This window comes from Electrona antarctica, assembly GCF_951216825.1.
Source record: "Electrona antarctica genome assembly, chromosome: 14".
Taxonomy (NCBI): Eukaryota; Metazoa; Chordata; class Actinopteri; order Myctophiformes; family Myctophidae; genus Electrona; species Electrona antarctica.
The window spans coordinates 19,962,492-19,977,432 of NC_136795.1; the positions used below are offsets into that span (position 1 = coordinate 19,962,492).

General features: G+C 44.0%; 3 protein-coding genes across 3 annotated transcripts; all 3 read right to left on the minus strand.

Moving 5' to 3' along the window:
* Positions 1-100: 100 nt before the first annotated feature.
* On the minus strand, positions 101-1,963 carry LOC306937049 (autophagy-related protein 9A-like; the record flags this gene model as incomplete). Its single annotated transcript, XM_079520724.1, has 1 exon — positions 101-1,963. One exon carries the CDS (start codon positions 1,961-1,963, stop codon positions 101-103), a length of 1,863 nt encoding a protein of 620 aa, XP_079376850.1.
* Positions 1,964-5,193: 3,230 nt separating this feature from the next.
* Positions 5,194-6,702, minus strand: LOC306937050 (neutral amino acid transporter B(0)-like; the record flags this gene model as incomplete). Its single annotated transcript, XM_079520725.1, has 1 exon — positions 5,194-6,702. One exon carries the CDS (start codon positions 6,700-6,702, stop codon positions 5,194-5,196), a length of 1,509 nt encoding a protein of 502 aa, XP_079376851.1.
* Positions 6,703-9,169: 2,467 nt separating this feature from the next.
* Positions 9,170-10,693, minus strand: LOC306937051 (neutral amino acid transporter B(0)-like; the record flags this gene model as incomplete). Its single annotated transcript, XM_079520726.1, has 1 exon — positions 9,170-10,693. One exon carries the CDS (start codon positions 10,691-10,693, stop codon positions 9,170-9,172), a length of 1,524 nt encoding a protein of 507 aa, XP_079376852.1.
* Positions 10,694-14,941: the final 4,248 nt, after the last annotated feature.

Genomic DNA, 14,941 nt, shown 5'->3' on the forward strand with positions numbered 1-14,941 from the left:
TGAGCAGCCCTGAATCTGCCTTTCAGTGGAAGACTGGTGCTTCTCATTGGTGAGAGGGATCGCCAAGGCCTGATGCCCCCATGAATGTCGCCGTGATTGGTCAAAGTCCAGGCCAAAAATGACGATAGGCTAATGTGGGCGGGCCTATAAAGAAGTTGCCATTGAGACTCCTTGGATCAGACTGGGACAGTGAGGTGATTGTGTGTTGGTCTGCCAGGTCCCAATTCACCTCCCTCTGGGCCCGTTCTTTGAGCTGACAAATGAAGTGTTTGGACTCATGGGGAGGCTGCCACTGGGGGTTGGCAATGGCAAAGTGCATCAGTGACAGCTCTGTCTTTCGGTCCTCCGCTTGCTGGTAAAAGGACGCCTCCGTCTTCCCTGTTGACATGCACGCAGCGTGTCCATGCTGCCTAACATCCATCTGGGCAAAGGAGCAAGTGTCCCCCAACCCGACCACCTCCACAGTGAAGTTCCTAAAGAAGTCAATGATGTCCAGAGAGTTTCTCCTCAGGTGGAAGATCAGGATGAAGGGAGTCACTACTGGACTGATCAGCTCCTCCAAGATAAGAACAGCCTTGTACTGGAAGAGCTGGGAGAACTGGTTACGGGTCTCATGTCTGTGTGCATTTCCCTGCCAGTGGTTGGGGATGTAATTAACATGGGCCTGGATCAGCCTCAACAGCTGCTTGGGACAAAATACTGTGTGCTTGTCCGGAATTAATGAAATGCAGACAGTAACACACAGTCCGAGCAGTGTAATGGCTGTGAGGACATGCTCCACTGCTACAACGTCCTTGTCATAGAGGGTCAAGGCGACAAGAACAGCCAGGGGAGCGCCAGCAAAGAATGCTACATTCCTAGCCACCACAATCAGCAGCGGGAACTGAAAACTGTTCATATACCTATATGAAGCCAAGTCTGCCTTTCTGAGACGTGACATGAGTTCATGGTCTAGCTCATTGAAGTGACGCAGGTAACATTGAGCATAGAGAGACCAGCACCTGGCTCCCAGAAAACCAGGCTGCCGCATGATCACCCCAGTGTAACTAAAGAAGGCATAGATTATCTGCCACACCATAATGACTGGACATAACAAAAGATTGGCAATTCCAATCAACAATATACGAGACGCGAGTTTGTCTGCCAGCTCCAGCCTGTTGCCTACTTTTTTGTACTCTTTCTTCAGACTCCATTCATTCTCAAACAGAGAGCCTATGCCCCAAAATAAGATGAGCTCAAAGTTGTACTTGAGACCGCACGTGTAGAACACAATCTCTCCGAGTAAAGGAGGCCGGAAACGTACAGGAAGGAGAGACTTATTCACCATGGCAACCGTGTAGTTTTTCAAGCGGAGGATACGGTGATAGATGTCGAGTTCCGTCACTTCCTTTTTGTAAATGCAGATCTGGTGTTCCTTCTGGATCTCCATGATTCTGGCCTGAACCTCCTGCCAGGTTGCATAGCTCAGCTCTGACATGGTCATCTTGAGGGCACTAGTGTAGAATGATCGGATCTCCCAGTAGCAGCAGATATTGTAGATGAACTTAAACAGTCTGTGCAGCCAGAACATGCCAGAGATTACCAGTACAAAGATCACAAACGTGTTGTCACGGATATGGGAACTACAGACATCAGTCGGAAGGAACGCATCGGGCAAGGTGACTTTGGACGAGTTTGCGTGTTTCACATATGTGTTGGCGAAGAGGATGTCATAGTCCACACAGTTGACCAGGAACACTGTGAAACCCACCACAAACAGCAGCTGCCCCAGCTTAAAGATATCCCCCAGTAGCATGCAGGTAAATCCATTCTTCTGATGCAGGTTATAGACCCTCTGGAAGAATAGGTCAAGGTTTTCTATATGATGCCATTGGGATTTGGCTCCTTCGGGCACGTGCACCAGCAGATTCTCGTCTCCCGGAGGGGAGTCACTGTAGTAGGCCTCAGGGTCCAAATGTGCCATGGTAACAACAACTTCAGTCATACCAAGCAATCAAATCTGCCGCCACAGATTCAACTCAAGCAGTCTCCCTGACTCTGGTGGTGTTTATGCAACATTCCCAATTGAGCAAAACAGAACAAATGGTTGGACTACAGATAACAGTCCTCTTTCCAGCCCTCTTACACTATCTTCAGTTCATAATATAGAAAATTACGTTTAGCCCCTAAACAGAGTATTATATGATGTCACTTCAGCTAGATCGTTTATGAAGTACCCATTAGCAGAGTATGTGAAGACCGGACGCCAGTCATCTATCAGTATCATGATGCCAGCTATCTCCAAATTTGGGCCAAAACTAAGGACAGATACACAGAGTGGTTGTCTGACTATCTCCATATTTGGGCAAAACCCAAAACTGGATTATATTTTATTTTTTTGTCATCCAGTATCTCAGAGGACTTGATGTCACTCTGACTCAGCCATAAGGAGTTCCCAATGTAGCTATACCCAAATATGGAGTGTGTTGTCGCAGTGCCCGGCCCTGAGCAATTTGGTGCCCTAGGCAGGATTCCTCACAGGATGTCATGTCTCACAAACATTTTTGAGTGGTGCAAACCACTCCAACAACCAGCTTTGTCTGTATCTATGTGTCTATGTGTCTATGTATGTGTGTACCTGTACGTGGGGCCACGTACAGGTGAGCATGGTTTCTATGGTAACTGATATTACGTCAGACCACAGCTGATCAGGCTATATAAGACCTTGCACCACTCAGTTCACACGGGTGTGATTTTTGAGTGGTGCAAACCACTCCAACAACTGGCTTTGTACCCGTGTACACGTGTTCGTACCAACAAAACGAGCATGGTTGCTATGTGAGTTTCAGACCATTAGCAACCAGAATGAGCATGGTTACTATGGTCACTGACATTACATCAGACCACAGCTGATCAGGCTATATAAGACCTTGCACCACTCAGTTCACACGGGTGTGATTTCTTTATTTTTGAGTGGTGCAAACCACTCCAATAACCAGCTTTGTCTGTATCTATGTATCTATGTATGTGTGTACCTGTACGTGGGGCCACGTACAGATGAGCATGGTTGCTATGGTTAGTGTGTGACGTAGTGTGTGAACAGAACAGTTACCTATAATTATTGATGACTATTTTATGTATTTGATTTATTACCATGTTTTGTTCTTGCTTACATTAAATCGCTCTGGATTAAGAGCGACTGCTAAATGCCTGAACTGTAAATTATAATAGAGGAACAGTGGCTGGTGAAAGTGAAAGTGTTACTTTCAAATTTGAAGGAGCTGTTTCAATTCATTATATCAAATATGTATATGAGTTAGATTGTTTTTTAAATAATAAAAATAAATAAAAAAATAAAAACAAATAAAAAACTGAAAAAATTAAAACGCATGCTTGGTGGGAGTCCCCGTCCCGTCATGGCTCCCCAGGCAACTTCCTGAGCTGGCTCTGACATCATGGCATCAGCCGCGAATGACTCAGCTTCATAAATGGGCATTTATTTGTATTATATGCATTATGTATTATTTGTATTGTATTATGTATACTTTATTTTCCTCAAAATAAATAAATAAAGGTTCATTTACTCTCTCACTGAAAAAATATATATATCCAAGACAAGCCATAAAAGCAATAAAGTAATAAAGAAAATAGCTATACACAATATGCACAATAAGCCATATAAACACTGATGCACTCCCGCCCACAAATCAACCATGCATTAGTAGGGTCCAGATTTTGGACCCAATTAGGGTCTGTGTTCCGGGCTCAAGCCGTTCCCTGGTTGGAGACTGGAGATGACGTCACGTTTCTGTTACGCTGACTGGCTTGTCTGTCGACACTGTACTCCAGCAGACGTAGTGGTCAAAGCTGGCACTGGGCCTGGCCCCTAATAAAAAGATTTATAACAAAAAAAGGTCGAAGGGATTGTACATCCTGGTGCTGATTACCTGTTCTCCATACATTGTATCTCGGTTACTGTTTTAGGTTTTATTAGCACGTAAGAAAGTTAAAAACAGAAGTTACATGTTGTGCAGGAGAAGTTATAGAAGCCAAGAGGCTTATCGAGAACTTTCCCGAATTTGAAGAAAAAAAAGTATACACCTACGATTTATCTAGTTCTGCCATTTTGCCACTTGTCTGTTATTACTGAAAAAAAAGAATGGGGCAACATGCATGTTACCACTTAAACCCTATGCTGCCTTGACTGCATGGGGTCCCCCAGAGTCTATACTCGGACCCATTCATTTTTTCAGGAATAAGGTAGCAGTGCTTCTCCTCCATCACCGTTCTGGTCTGCAGGCAGCTGCACAGTCTGTCGTTACGCCAACCCAAATTCCCTCGCTGTTCCTCCATGCTCGCTCTTACCTCCTACACATGCTTTCAATTAGCCCTTCATTAAATCCCACCCCAAAAGGTGATTGTCCAATGCCAATCCAAATAGTTTAGCAACGGTTGCTATGCAGGTCAAGCTTTCTTCGCTGTTAACGTGCCTATTGGACAAGGATGGGTTGGGGAGGGACTTAGTGAAGGGCTTATGTCTGTGGAGAAATAAGGTTCTACGTGGAACTTTGTATTGTGGCAAAGCCTTTTTCCTCATTGTCTTTTTTTCTTAAATATTTTGACCTTGACCGTGTATGAATGCTAGTGGTGTCGGAGATTAGCTGTCACGGACACAGACAGACGGGGATGAAAAGATAATCTCCCGCCCACAGCTGTTAAGGCCTGGTGGCGTTTAAAAAAAAGAAACGTATAGGCCTATTGCATTAATCTCTTCTGTATAAAGGCTATATGCTTGTTTTTCTTACAATGTTAATGTACATAGATAAGTGTAGATGTACCTTATCACACATTCTATAAGTCTACACTGTTATTATTTAGTATCACATTTAGTTATTTCTAAATTATCTCATGTACATCGTATTGCTGTTAGCATAGTACAGGAACATGTTGGTGCTTGTACCTGTATCTTGATTAACACAAACATGCAGTCATGTCCTCTGGTAAACCAGTGTTGTAGCTGATTTTGTGTATTCCACTTGGGTGTAACGCTGTATGTGATGGCAAAGCTGTTTAAGTAAATTGGATGTTAAACCCTTTAGCTGCATTTTTACCAGTTTCAATTGCAGTTTATAGTGAAATTGGGTTAATCTCTGCATCGCTATTCTTCATCACCTTCACCCACCCTCAGAGGCATTGTGATCAAAGCCATCAAGGCTAGTAAATGATGGACTCTCTGTCACAGAGCTGGTCCCCTTCGATGTGACCAAATCCGTCTCGTTTCTTCTGAATGAACGGTCGGTCTTTCTCATCCAGCCTCACCTCGCTCAACTCCGCCTCCGTCCCTCTGTCCAAATGCTGCAAAATCCCAGCTCCGATTGCATCACCCTCCACGTTGATGACTGTGCAAACGCGGTCAATGAGCCAGTCAACAGCCAAAATGAGAGAGATGTCGTTAAGAGGCAGTCCAACTGCCTCCAGGATTATAGCGAGAGTCAAGATGCCCCCTGCAGGAACCCCCGCCGTGCCCACACTTGAGGCTGTGGCTGTCACTAAAATGACGATGACCTGGATGATGCCGAGATGGATGCCATTGAGCTGGGCGATGAACACAGCAGCCACACACTGGAAGAGAGCGGCTCCATCCATGTTGACCGTAGCACCAATAGGCAAAATGAAACGGCTGATGCGTTTGGACACACCGTTCTCCTCTACACACTTGATCGTCAGGGGCAGGGTGGCAGAGCTGGAGGCAGTACCAAAGGCTGTTGTCAGAGCAGTGAATACCCCCCACAAGAAGGTATAGGGGTTCTTCCTGGTAAAGAGAAAGTAAATCCCAGGCAGTACCAAGCCACCATGGATGGCCATACCAACGATACAGCAGGCTATGTATTTTCCCATACTGGCAAACAGTGTGCCAACATCCTCCATCTCTACAATTTTCTCCACTACAATGAACATAATACCGAACGGGGCATACCACATAATCCAAGACACCAGGATCATGGCGGCTTCATTGAATGAATTGAAGAACTTGATGAGCATCTCTCCCCCCTCTCCAAGTTTCCTCAAAGCCACACCAAGCACAATTGAGAACATGACAAGACCCAGAATGTTCATGCCGTCCTGTTCTGTTCCAAAGGGTACCTTCTCAATTACCTCTGTGCCATTGGTAACCAGCTTGTAGCTTGTGCCATACGACTGGAAGGCAGCAGACACCAAGTTGGAGGGAAAGATATTTCTGATCAGGTCTAAGAAAGAGTCTACTGCTTCTTTGGCCTGGGGAATGTTATCTTCCCAGCCTGGCACTATGGGCTTGCTGCCGGTGATCAACCCGGGGCTGATAATGAAAGCCATAATCACCCCGATGACAGAGCCGATCAGTGTGGTGACTAGGAAGTACAGCATGGCATAGCCGCCCAACTTGCCCAGGGCTTTTGGGTCTAAGCTTGCTGCTCCGGACACCAAACTGCACACCACCAGAGGAATGATGATCAACTTCAGCATACGGATGAGCAGCTCTCCTGGGAACCCCAGATAGATGACCTGGGACCGGGTCAGCTCTGCGTTGCGCACACCAAATCCAATGAAAATCCCGATGATAACCCCTGCCATGGTGAGAATCACTAGCAGGTTTCGCATCAATGTCTTCTGGACCCGTTGGGCCAGTGGCTGCGTTCTGCGGTTGGATTCCTCTCCCTCTAACCCCTCCCTCGCCTCCTCCATGTTGATCATCTCAGCCGTCCTGGAAGTCCAACCAACAAATGTGATTAACTGGGAACTGGCCTGCTCCAGGGGTGTCCGACAAGAACTAATCAATGATTGATTACAACCCTTAATTGATATTATTTTTATCACTACAAACAAAATACTCTTATAGCCTCGACCTTGGACTCACTTCCCTTCATGTTGCACTCTGTTTTAAGCTGAGCAGCCTCAATGCCCGCACCATCAATATGTCACTTATACCCGAATATGGAGTTAAATTTCAATCTTTACCATAATATAATATTGAGGGGCACTAGCCCCTCCTATAAACAGCTATAGTGTTTAATGTTCGTGTTGTCTAAACAAACATTAAAAATTTAAAATGCAATTGACAATGAATGGAGAATTTACGTCAGTGTGACCCCCTTTCCACCGGTTGGTTCCCAATGGGTTCAGTTCTTTTTGGTTCTTAGTCCACGAGCCAGAGCTCCAAAATTGGTGGGAAAAACTAGACCTATATTAAATTGTTTATAGGATCAATACAAGTAAATTAATTCATGATAACCCTTCCACAGTAGTAGCTTTTTCATATTTTCGATTATTTTGCATATTTTCTTACATAATGCCTCATTTGCATATTTAAAAATGTAAAATTTGTAATACAATAAATCATTGTCTTCGTGTAAGTACTCAATTGGGGAAGGTTCATGGTGATAACAATCTAATGTATGGTTTTGCCCACTCAATTCATAATTAACGTTCCAATTTTGGAGCTCGAAGGCATGGGAAGAGTATATGTTTTGCACTCCGTCCGTCCGTCTCTCTCTCTGTTACCAGCTAATCTCCGGCACCGTTAACCCGGTCGATGCCAAACTTTGCACACACAATCCCTGCCCCAAATCTTCCAGAACGGCCTGTTATACCGCCATCAATCTTTTCACCTTCTTTACCTATATAACTCTCACCATCTGCGTGAAACGTTGCATGCACACTCCCTAGAGGCCAAGGACAAACCTTTGACCCATTTTTCACATCTGCCTTTTATAGCGCCACCAGGAGGCCGACTTTTGTAAAACACATTTTTGATATTACTCCTCCAGATTCTGTCCAAAAATCCTGCAAATCGTTAGCATACAGTACACAGTATCTCTATAGTCATGAGCTCAAGACGGATCTGTCCGATATTTCATATTCCATCCAAATAGGCTAACATTGGCTTTCAAAGTTTGCAGGAATGGCCCGTTTTGAACAAAAAGTCTAAAATAATTGACATGAAATCTTTCACGCACTTTACTACTAGGCTGAGGAATATATCCCACCCCTTTCACATTGGCCTGTTATAGCGCCACCAACAGGTGGATTTTCGCAAAAGCAATTTTGGAACAAAAGGCCTCAAATCATCAAATTGCTATCAAAGGCGTCTGAAGAAATGGCACCCTTTTCACATTGGCCTATTATAGCACCAGCTGGAGGTCACAACCTGACCAGGCCTGCATGGAGACCCGGGGGGCACTTTTTCTAGTTGATTGTGATTCAGTGAATACTATACTGAACTGATTTAATACTGCAACCAAGTTGCATACAGTGTTTAGTCAGTAGTTGCGGGTGAACCCTAATATTTAGGGCAAAAATTAATCTATATAAATGTATTGCTTGAGTTTGAGTGCGTTCATTTCTTTATTTTCATTTAATTTTAGCCATTTTGCCACTTGTTCCTTCCTGCAAAAAAAGAGAATGGGTATACACCTGGGGACCGACCCCATGCAGTCAAAGCAGTATAGGGTTTAAGAAACTATAAGTGGTAACATTGCCACTCTGAGGACAGATAGTGAACTTTACAACTCATAAAGGCTTCTCCTCACCATTCTGGTCTACAGGCAGCCGCACGGTGTGTCGTTACGCCAACCCATATGCCTCGCTCTTACCCTCGAGAAATAAGGTTCTACCTGGAACTTTGTATTGTGGCAAAGCCTTTTTCATCATTTCCCCTTTTACTTAAATTATTTTTACATTTGAAATATTTGGGGCAGAGGACCTTCCTTGGCCGAGTGTGCACACTAGTGGTGTAGGAGATTAGCTGTCACAGACAGACAGACAGGGATGAAAAGATCATCTCCCGCGCCCGGCTGTTAGGGCTTGGTGGGGTAAAAAAAGAAAATGAATGAATCTTTTCTGCTTGTTTTGCTGACACTGTAAATATACATAGATAGCGTAGATGTACCTTATCACACATTCTACAAATCTACACTGTTATTATTTAATAACACATTAGTACAACCAGTGTTATAGCTGATTTTGTGTATTACTTACACTTTGGTGTAACGCTGGATGTGATGGCAAAGATGTTTATGTAAATTGGATGTTGAACCCTTTAGCTGCATTTACCACAGTTTAAATTGCGGTAAATAGTGAATTTGGGTTAATCTCTGCAATCCCTATTTCTCATCACCTTCACCCACTCTCAGATGCATCAAAGCCATCAAGGCTAGTAAATGATGGACTCTCTGCCACGGAGCTGGTCCCCCTCGGTGTGACCAAGTCTGTCTCGTTTCTTCTGAATGAACGGTCGGTCTTTCTCATCCAGCCTCACCTCGCTCAACTCCGCCTCCGTCCCTCCGTCCAAATGCTGCAAAATACCAGCTCCGATTGCATCACCCTCCACGTTGATGACTGTGCAAACGCGGTCAATGAGCCAGTCAACAGCCAAAATGAGAGAGATGTCGTTAAGAGGCAGTCCAACTGCCTCCAGGATTATAGCGAGAGTCAAGATGCCCCCTGCAGGAACCCCCGCTGTGCCCACACTTGAGGCTGTGGCTGTCACTAAGATGACGATGACCTGGATGATGCCGAGATGGATGCCATTGAGCTGGGCGATGAACACAGCAGCCACACACTGGAAGAGAGCGGCTCCATCCATGTTGACCGTAGCACCAATGGGCAAAATGAAACGGCTGATGCGTTTGGACACACCGTTCTCCTCTACACACTTGATCGTCAGGGGCAGCGTGGCAGAGCTGGAGGCAGTTCCAAAGGCTGTTGTCAGAGCAGTGAATACCCCCCACAAGAAGGTATAGGGGTTCTTCCTGGTAAAGAGAAAGTAAATCCCAGGCAGTACCAAGCCACCATGGATGGCCATACCAACGATACAGCAGGCTATGTATTTTCCCATACTGGCAAACAGTGTGCCAACATCCTCCATCTCTACAATTTTCTCCACTACAATGAACATAATACCGAACGGGGCATACCACATAATCCAAGACACCAGGATCATGGCGGCTTCATTGAATGAATTGAAGAACTTGATGAGGATCTCTCCCCCCTCTCCAAGTTTCCTCAAAGCCACACCAAGCACAATTGAGAACATGACAAGACCCAGAATGTTCATGCCATCCTGTTCTGTTCCAAAGGGTACCTTCTCAATGACCTCTGTGCCATTGGTAACCAGCTTGTAGCTTGTGCCATACGACTGGAAGGCAGCAGACACCAAGTTGGAGGGAAAGATATTTCTGATCAGGTCTAAGAAAGAGTCTACTGCTTCTTTGGCCTGGGGAATGTTATCTTCCCAGCCTGGCACTATGGGCTTGCTGCCGGTGATCAACCCGGGGCTGATAATGAAAGCCATAATCACCCCGATGACAGAGCCGATCAGGGTGGTGACTAGGAAGTACAGCATGGCATAGCCGCCCAACTTGCCCAGGGCTTTTGGGTCTAAGCTTGCTGCTCCGGACACCAAACTGCACACCACCAGAGGAATGATGATCAACTTCAGCATACGGATGAGCAGCTCTCCTGGGAACCCCAGATAGATGACCTGGGACCGGGTCAGCTCTGCGTTGCGCACACCAAATCCAATGAAAATTCCGATGATAACCCCTGCCATGGTGAGAATCACCAGCAGGTTTCGCATCAATGTCTTCTGGACGCGTTGGGCCAGTGGCTGCGTTCTGTGGTTGGATTCCTCTCCCAACCCCTTCCTCACTTCCTCCATGTTGATCGTCTCAGCCATTGTGCGTCCTGGAAGTCCAACCAACAAATGTGGTTAACTGGGAACTGGCCTGCTCCGGGGGTTTCCGGCAAGAACTAATCAATGATTGGTTACAATCCTGAAATTATATTTTTATATCACTACAAACAAATATTCGTATAGCTTCGACCTTGGATCTTTGCTGAGTTCTCTTCATGTCACACTCTGTTTATAGCTGAGCAACCTCAATGCTCACGCCATCAATACTGTATGTTAGTTATACCCAAATATGGAATTGCATTTCAATCTTTAGCATAATAATGAAGGTATATCTAAGTGAACGTGTTTTGATTCATTTTCGTGGTTATTACTTGTGCAAGCAGAGTGCACAAGTAGCCTACTGTGGTCGTGCTCGTAGGTGCACGTGTATGCTCGGAGGTATATACTGATGTTGATGGTGATGTAATTGTCTCCACCAGGCCGAAGGCATGGGGAGAGAGTATGTTTTGCACTCCGTCCATCTGTCCTTGTGTCCGTGTGTCCGTGTGTGTGTGTGTCCGTCCTTCCGTCTGTGAACAGCTAATCTCCGGCACCGTTAAGCCGGTCGATGCCAAATTTTGCACACACACTCCCTGGATGCCAACGATGAACCTCTGCCCCAAAATGTCCAGAATGGCCTGTTATAGCGCCACCAGGAGGCCGCTTTGTGCAAAACAGGTTTTTGGACAGTACACCTACAGATTTTGTCCAAACATCACGCAAATTGGTACACAGTCTCTCTAGAGCCATTCAACGAAACGGGTCTTTCAGATTTCTCATACTCCATCCTGATTGGCTAAGATTGGCTTCCAAAGTTCGCAGGAGTGCTCAGTTTCAAACAAAATGCTGCAAATCATGAACACATCGTGTGATTTCCGTGAAATTGTGCACGCACATTCCCACTAGGCCGAGGAAGAAATGCCACATGAACATTTTCAACTCAGCCTCATGGTGTTGCTATAACTGGCCGAAAAGGGTTTTTACCTCGAACTGCACGGATCTGTGGATAACTTTGTATGCCAACTCCCTAGAGGCCAAGGAAAAACCTTTGCCTGGAATTTTTCACATCTGCTCTTTATAGCGCCACCAGGAGGCCGACATATGTAAAACACATTTTATAATATTACTCCTTCAGATTTTATCCAAATTTTACGCAAATCGGTACACATGCTCTCCATAGTCATGTGATCAAGACGGGTTTGTTTGATTTCTCATAATCCACCCTCATTGGCTACAATAAAATTCTAAACTTTTCAGGAGTAGCCCGCTTTGTACCCGTTTTGTACAAATCGCCACAACTACTCAACGCAGCGATTGTGGTGAAACTGTGCATGCATATTCCCACTAGGCTTTGGAAGAAATGCCACAGTTTTCAAATCAGCCTCATGGTGGCGCTACAACAGGCCAAGCCGCGTCTTACACACACACACACACACACACACACACACACACACACACACACACACACACACACACACACACACACACACACACACACATTTATATTGCTCCTAAACATTTTGCCAAACATCACACACACACACTCCTATCCTCCTGGTGGAGACCTGTGCCCAGAAGGGCACATTTTCTAGTTAAGATATGTTTCAATGCCGGGTTATAACTGGCTGTTGATGGTGACGTAATTAGGATATGTTTCAGTGTCGGGTGAATTAAAGGTAATGTCTGTATGTATGTAATCTGAAACCTATCTTTATTACGTCACCATCGAAAGCCAGTTATACTGATACATATCTTCATTACGTCACCCTCAACATCAGTGTTATATACCTCTGAGCATACGCACATAAAAGCCAGCCGACCACAGTATAGTACTGTACTTTCGACTTACTACATACATGTATACATACATACGTTACCTGTTACCCAACCAATATTGAAACATATTGTAATTACATCACCATTGACAGCCAGTTATAACCCAACTTTAGAATTTAATTCCAATGTTTTACAGAGAGGCTGAGATTTGAAAGTCCGTAGCAGCAAGCAGAGCGCGCAAGTATTGTGGTCGTGTTGGGACGTATGCACGTGTGCTTGGGAGGTATACTGTATATACTGGACGTTGATACCAACCAAGCATACGTACATAAAAAATCACACCCGTGTGAACTGAGTGGTGTAAGGTTTTATATAGCATGATCAGCTCTGATCTGACGTAATGAAATCACACCTGGATGTGATTTCACAACTGGCTTTTTTTGTGCAGAGAAAATGACCATGGTTGCTACGGTCATCCAGTTCACCCGGGTGTGATTTAATTACGTCAGAAATTATTTTGAACATAGCAACCATGCTCATTTTTTTCTGCACACAAAAGCCAGTTGTAGGAGTGGTTTACACCACTCAAAAAGCCAGCCGACCACAGTATAGTACTTTCAACTTATATACATGTATACATAAATACGTTACAACGGTTACATGTTACCCAACCAATATTGAAACATCGTAATTACGTCACCATTGACAGCCAGTTATAACCCGAGAATGTTATTAGATATCAGATTGTATTTGTTTTTAATACTGTATATGTAATCTTCCTACAGAACGTTAAATGGTTTGGCTGAATAGTTATGCTTCATCAAGAGCTACCACTCCAGATACACACAAATACGCCATACATAGCTGCCTATACTTCTGTACTTGTGTCCGCCAAACATGAAACCTATCTCAATTACATCAACATTAACAACTAAGCAGTGCATTTTGGCGCCCAGCATGAATATCCAACATCTTGTGACATTTTTTAACACAAGGGCCAATACATTATTGATGCTCAAAGTGCGTTTTGACTTCAAATTGTGCATTTTATAATCAAATACTGGTGTTACACTAAACAAATTGTGTTACCCTTAATGACACAGCCCACAAATATTGATTACTGTGATTACTTCAGTGACAAAATATTTTTTACTGGATAATTAAATCTTTGATGCTATTTATAACCTTGTAATTATGAAAATAAATCATATTTATTATTGTATTTAAACATTCAATATGCATTCTGTGAAAGCAATCTCTAGAATTAGTAGTTATTATTACCGTAAGATGATAGACCTGCATGATCTCACGTGGCAGTAACCTAACTGTGCTGAGATAGACAAATAGACAGAGCATACCTATTTACACACACCTCGACAGTGGGTGCAGGGCCAATAAAGGCAATAATGGAAAGAGGTAGGACCATTCTTAGGCAAAGGAATTACTTTATTCTAGTTAAATACAATGTTTCGATCAACAGATCTTCATATTGAACTGACCTGATGAAGATCTGTTGATCGAAACGTTGTCTTTAACTATAATAAAGTAATTCCTTTGCCTAAGAATGGTGTGCAGGCCCCACCTCTTTCCATAGACTAATATACACACATAGGCCTACTACACACAAACACACATAGTCAAGTGTTACTTGGAGTGGTTATAACTGCTCAAAGACCCAGCTTGTAGGTTTATTATTTTCACTATACTTCTTAAAAATGTTGTTTTCGAATTCATGGAATTTCTTAGATTTTTGGTATTCATGAAATTATTTTGAAAAATATCGGAATTTGTTTGTAATTCATGAACATTTTAGATTTGTTTTGGGGGGGGGAATGTAAAATATTTTGAAATAATAAAAAAATCACACCCGTGTGAAGTGACGGGTGCTCTTATCATCATACATACATCATATACATCATCTCATTCCGGCCAAATTGCCAATCACAATTTGCGTCCTCACTTTTCCGTCCTCGATACGTACTTTCCTCAGCCAATCAAATCATCAATATGGGGTGCTCAGTCAATCAAATCCTCGCTATGGGGTACACACAAACACACAAAACTGGGCATAGGAGGAGGGGCTAGCGCCCCTCAAAAATCTGATGACTTGTCCTTGTACAAATCAGCAGGAACGTGTGTTCCTGATGATTTGTTTGGGTTGTCTGTGACTTCATCCTTGCACTTTGACTTTGTCTTGTTCACTTTGTTGTTTCCATCGGATGGCTTGTCCTCCTTTACCGATAGCTCCTTCAGCTTATCTTCCACTTTGTTCACGCTTTCCAAATCTCCCAAATCTCCCGTTTCCTGGCGAGATTTTGTCTTGTTCACTTTGTTGTTTCCATCGGATGGCTTGTCCTCCTTCACTGATCGGTTCAGCTTATCTTTCACTTTGTTCATGCTTTCCAAATCATCTCCCGTTTCCTGTCGAGATCTTCTGACTTCCTCCTTGCACTCATCAAACTTCACTTTGAATTC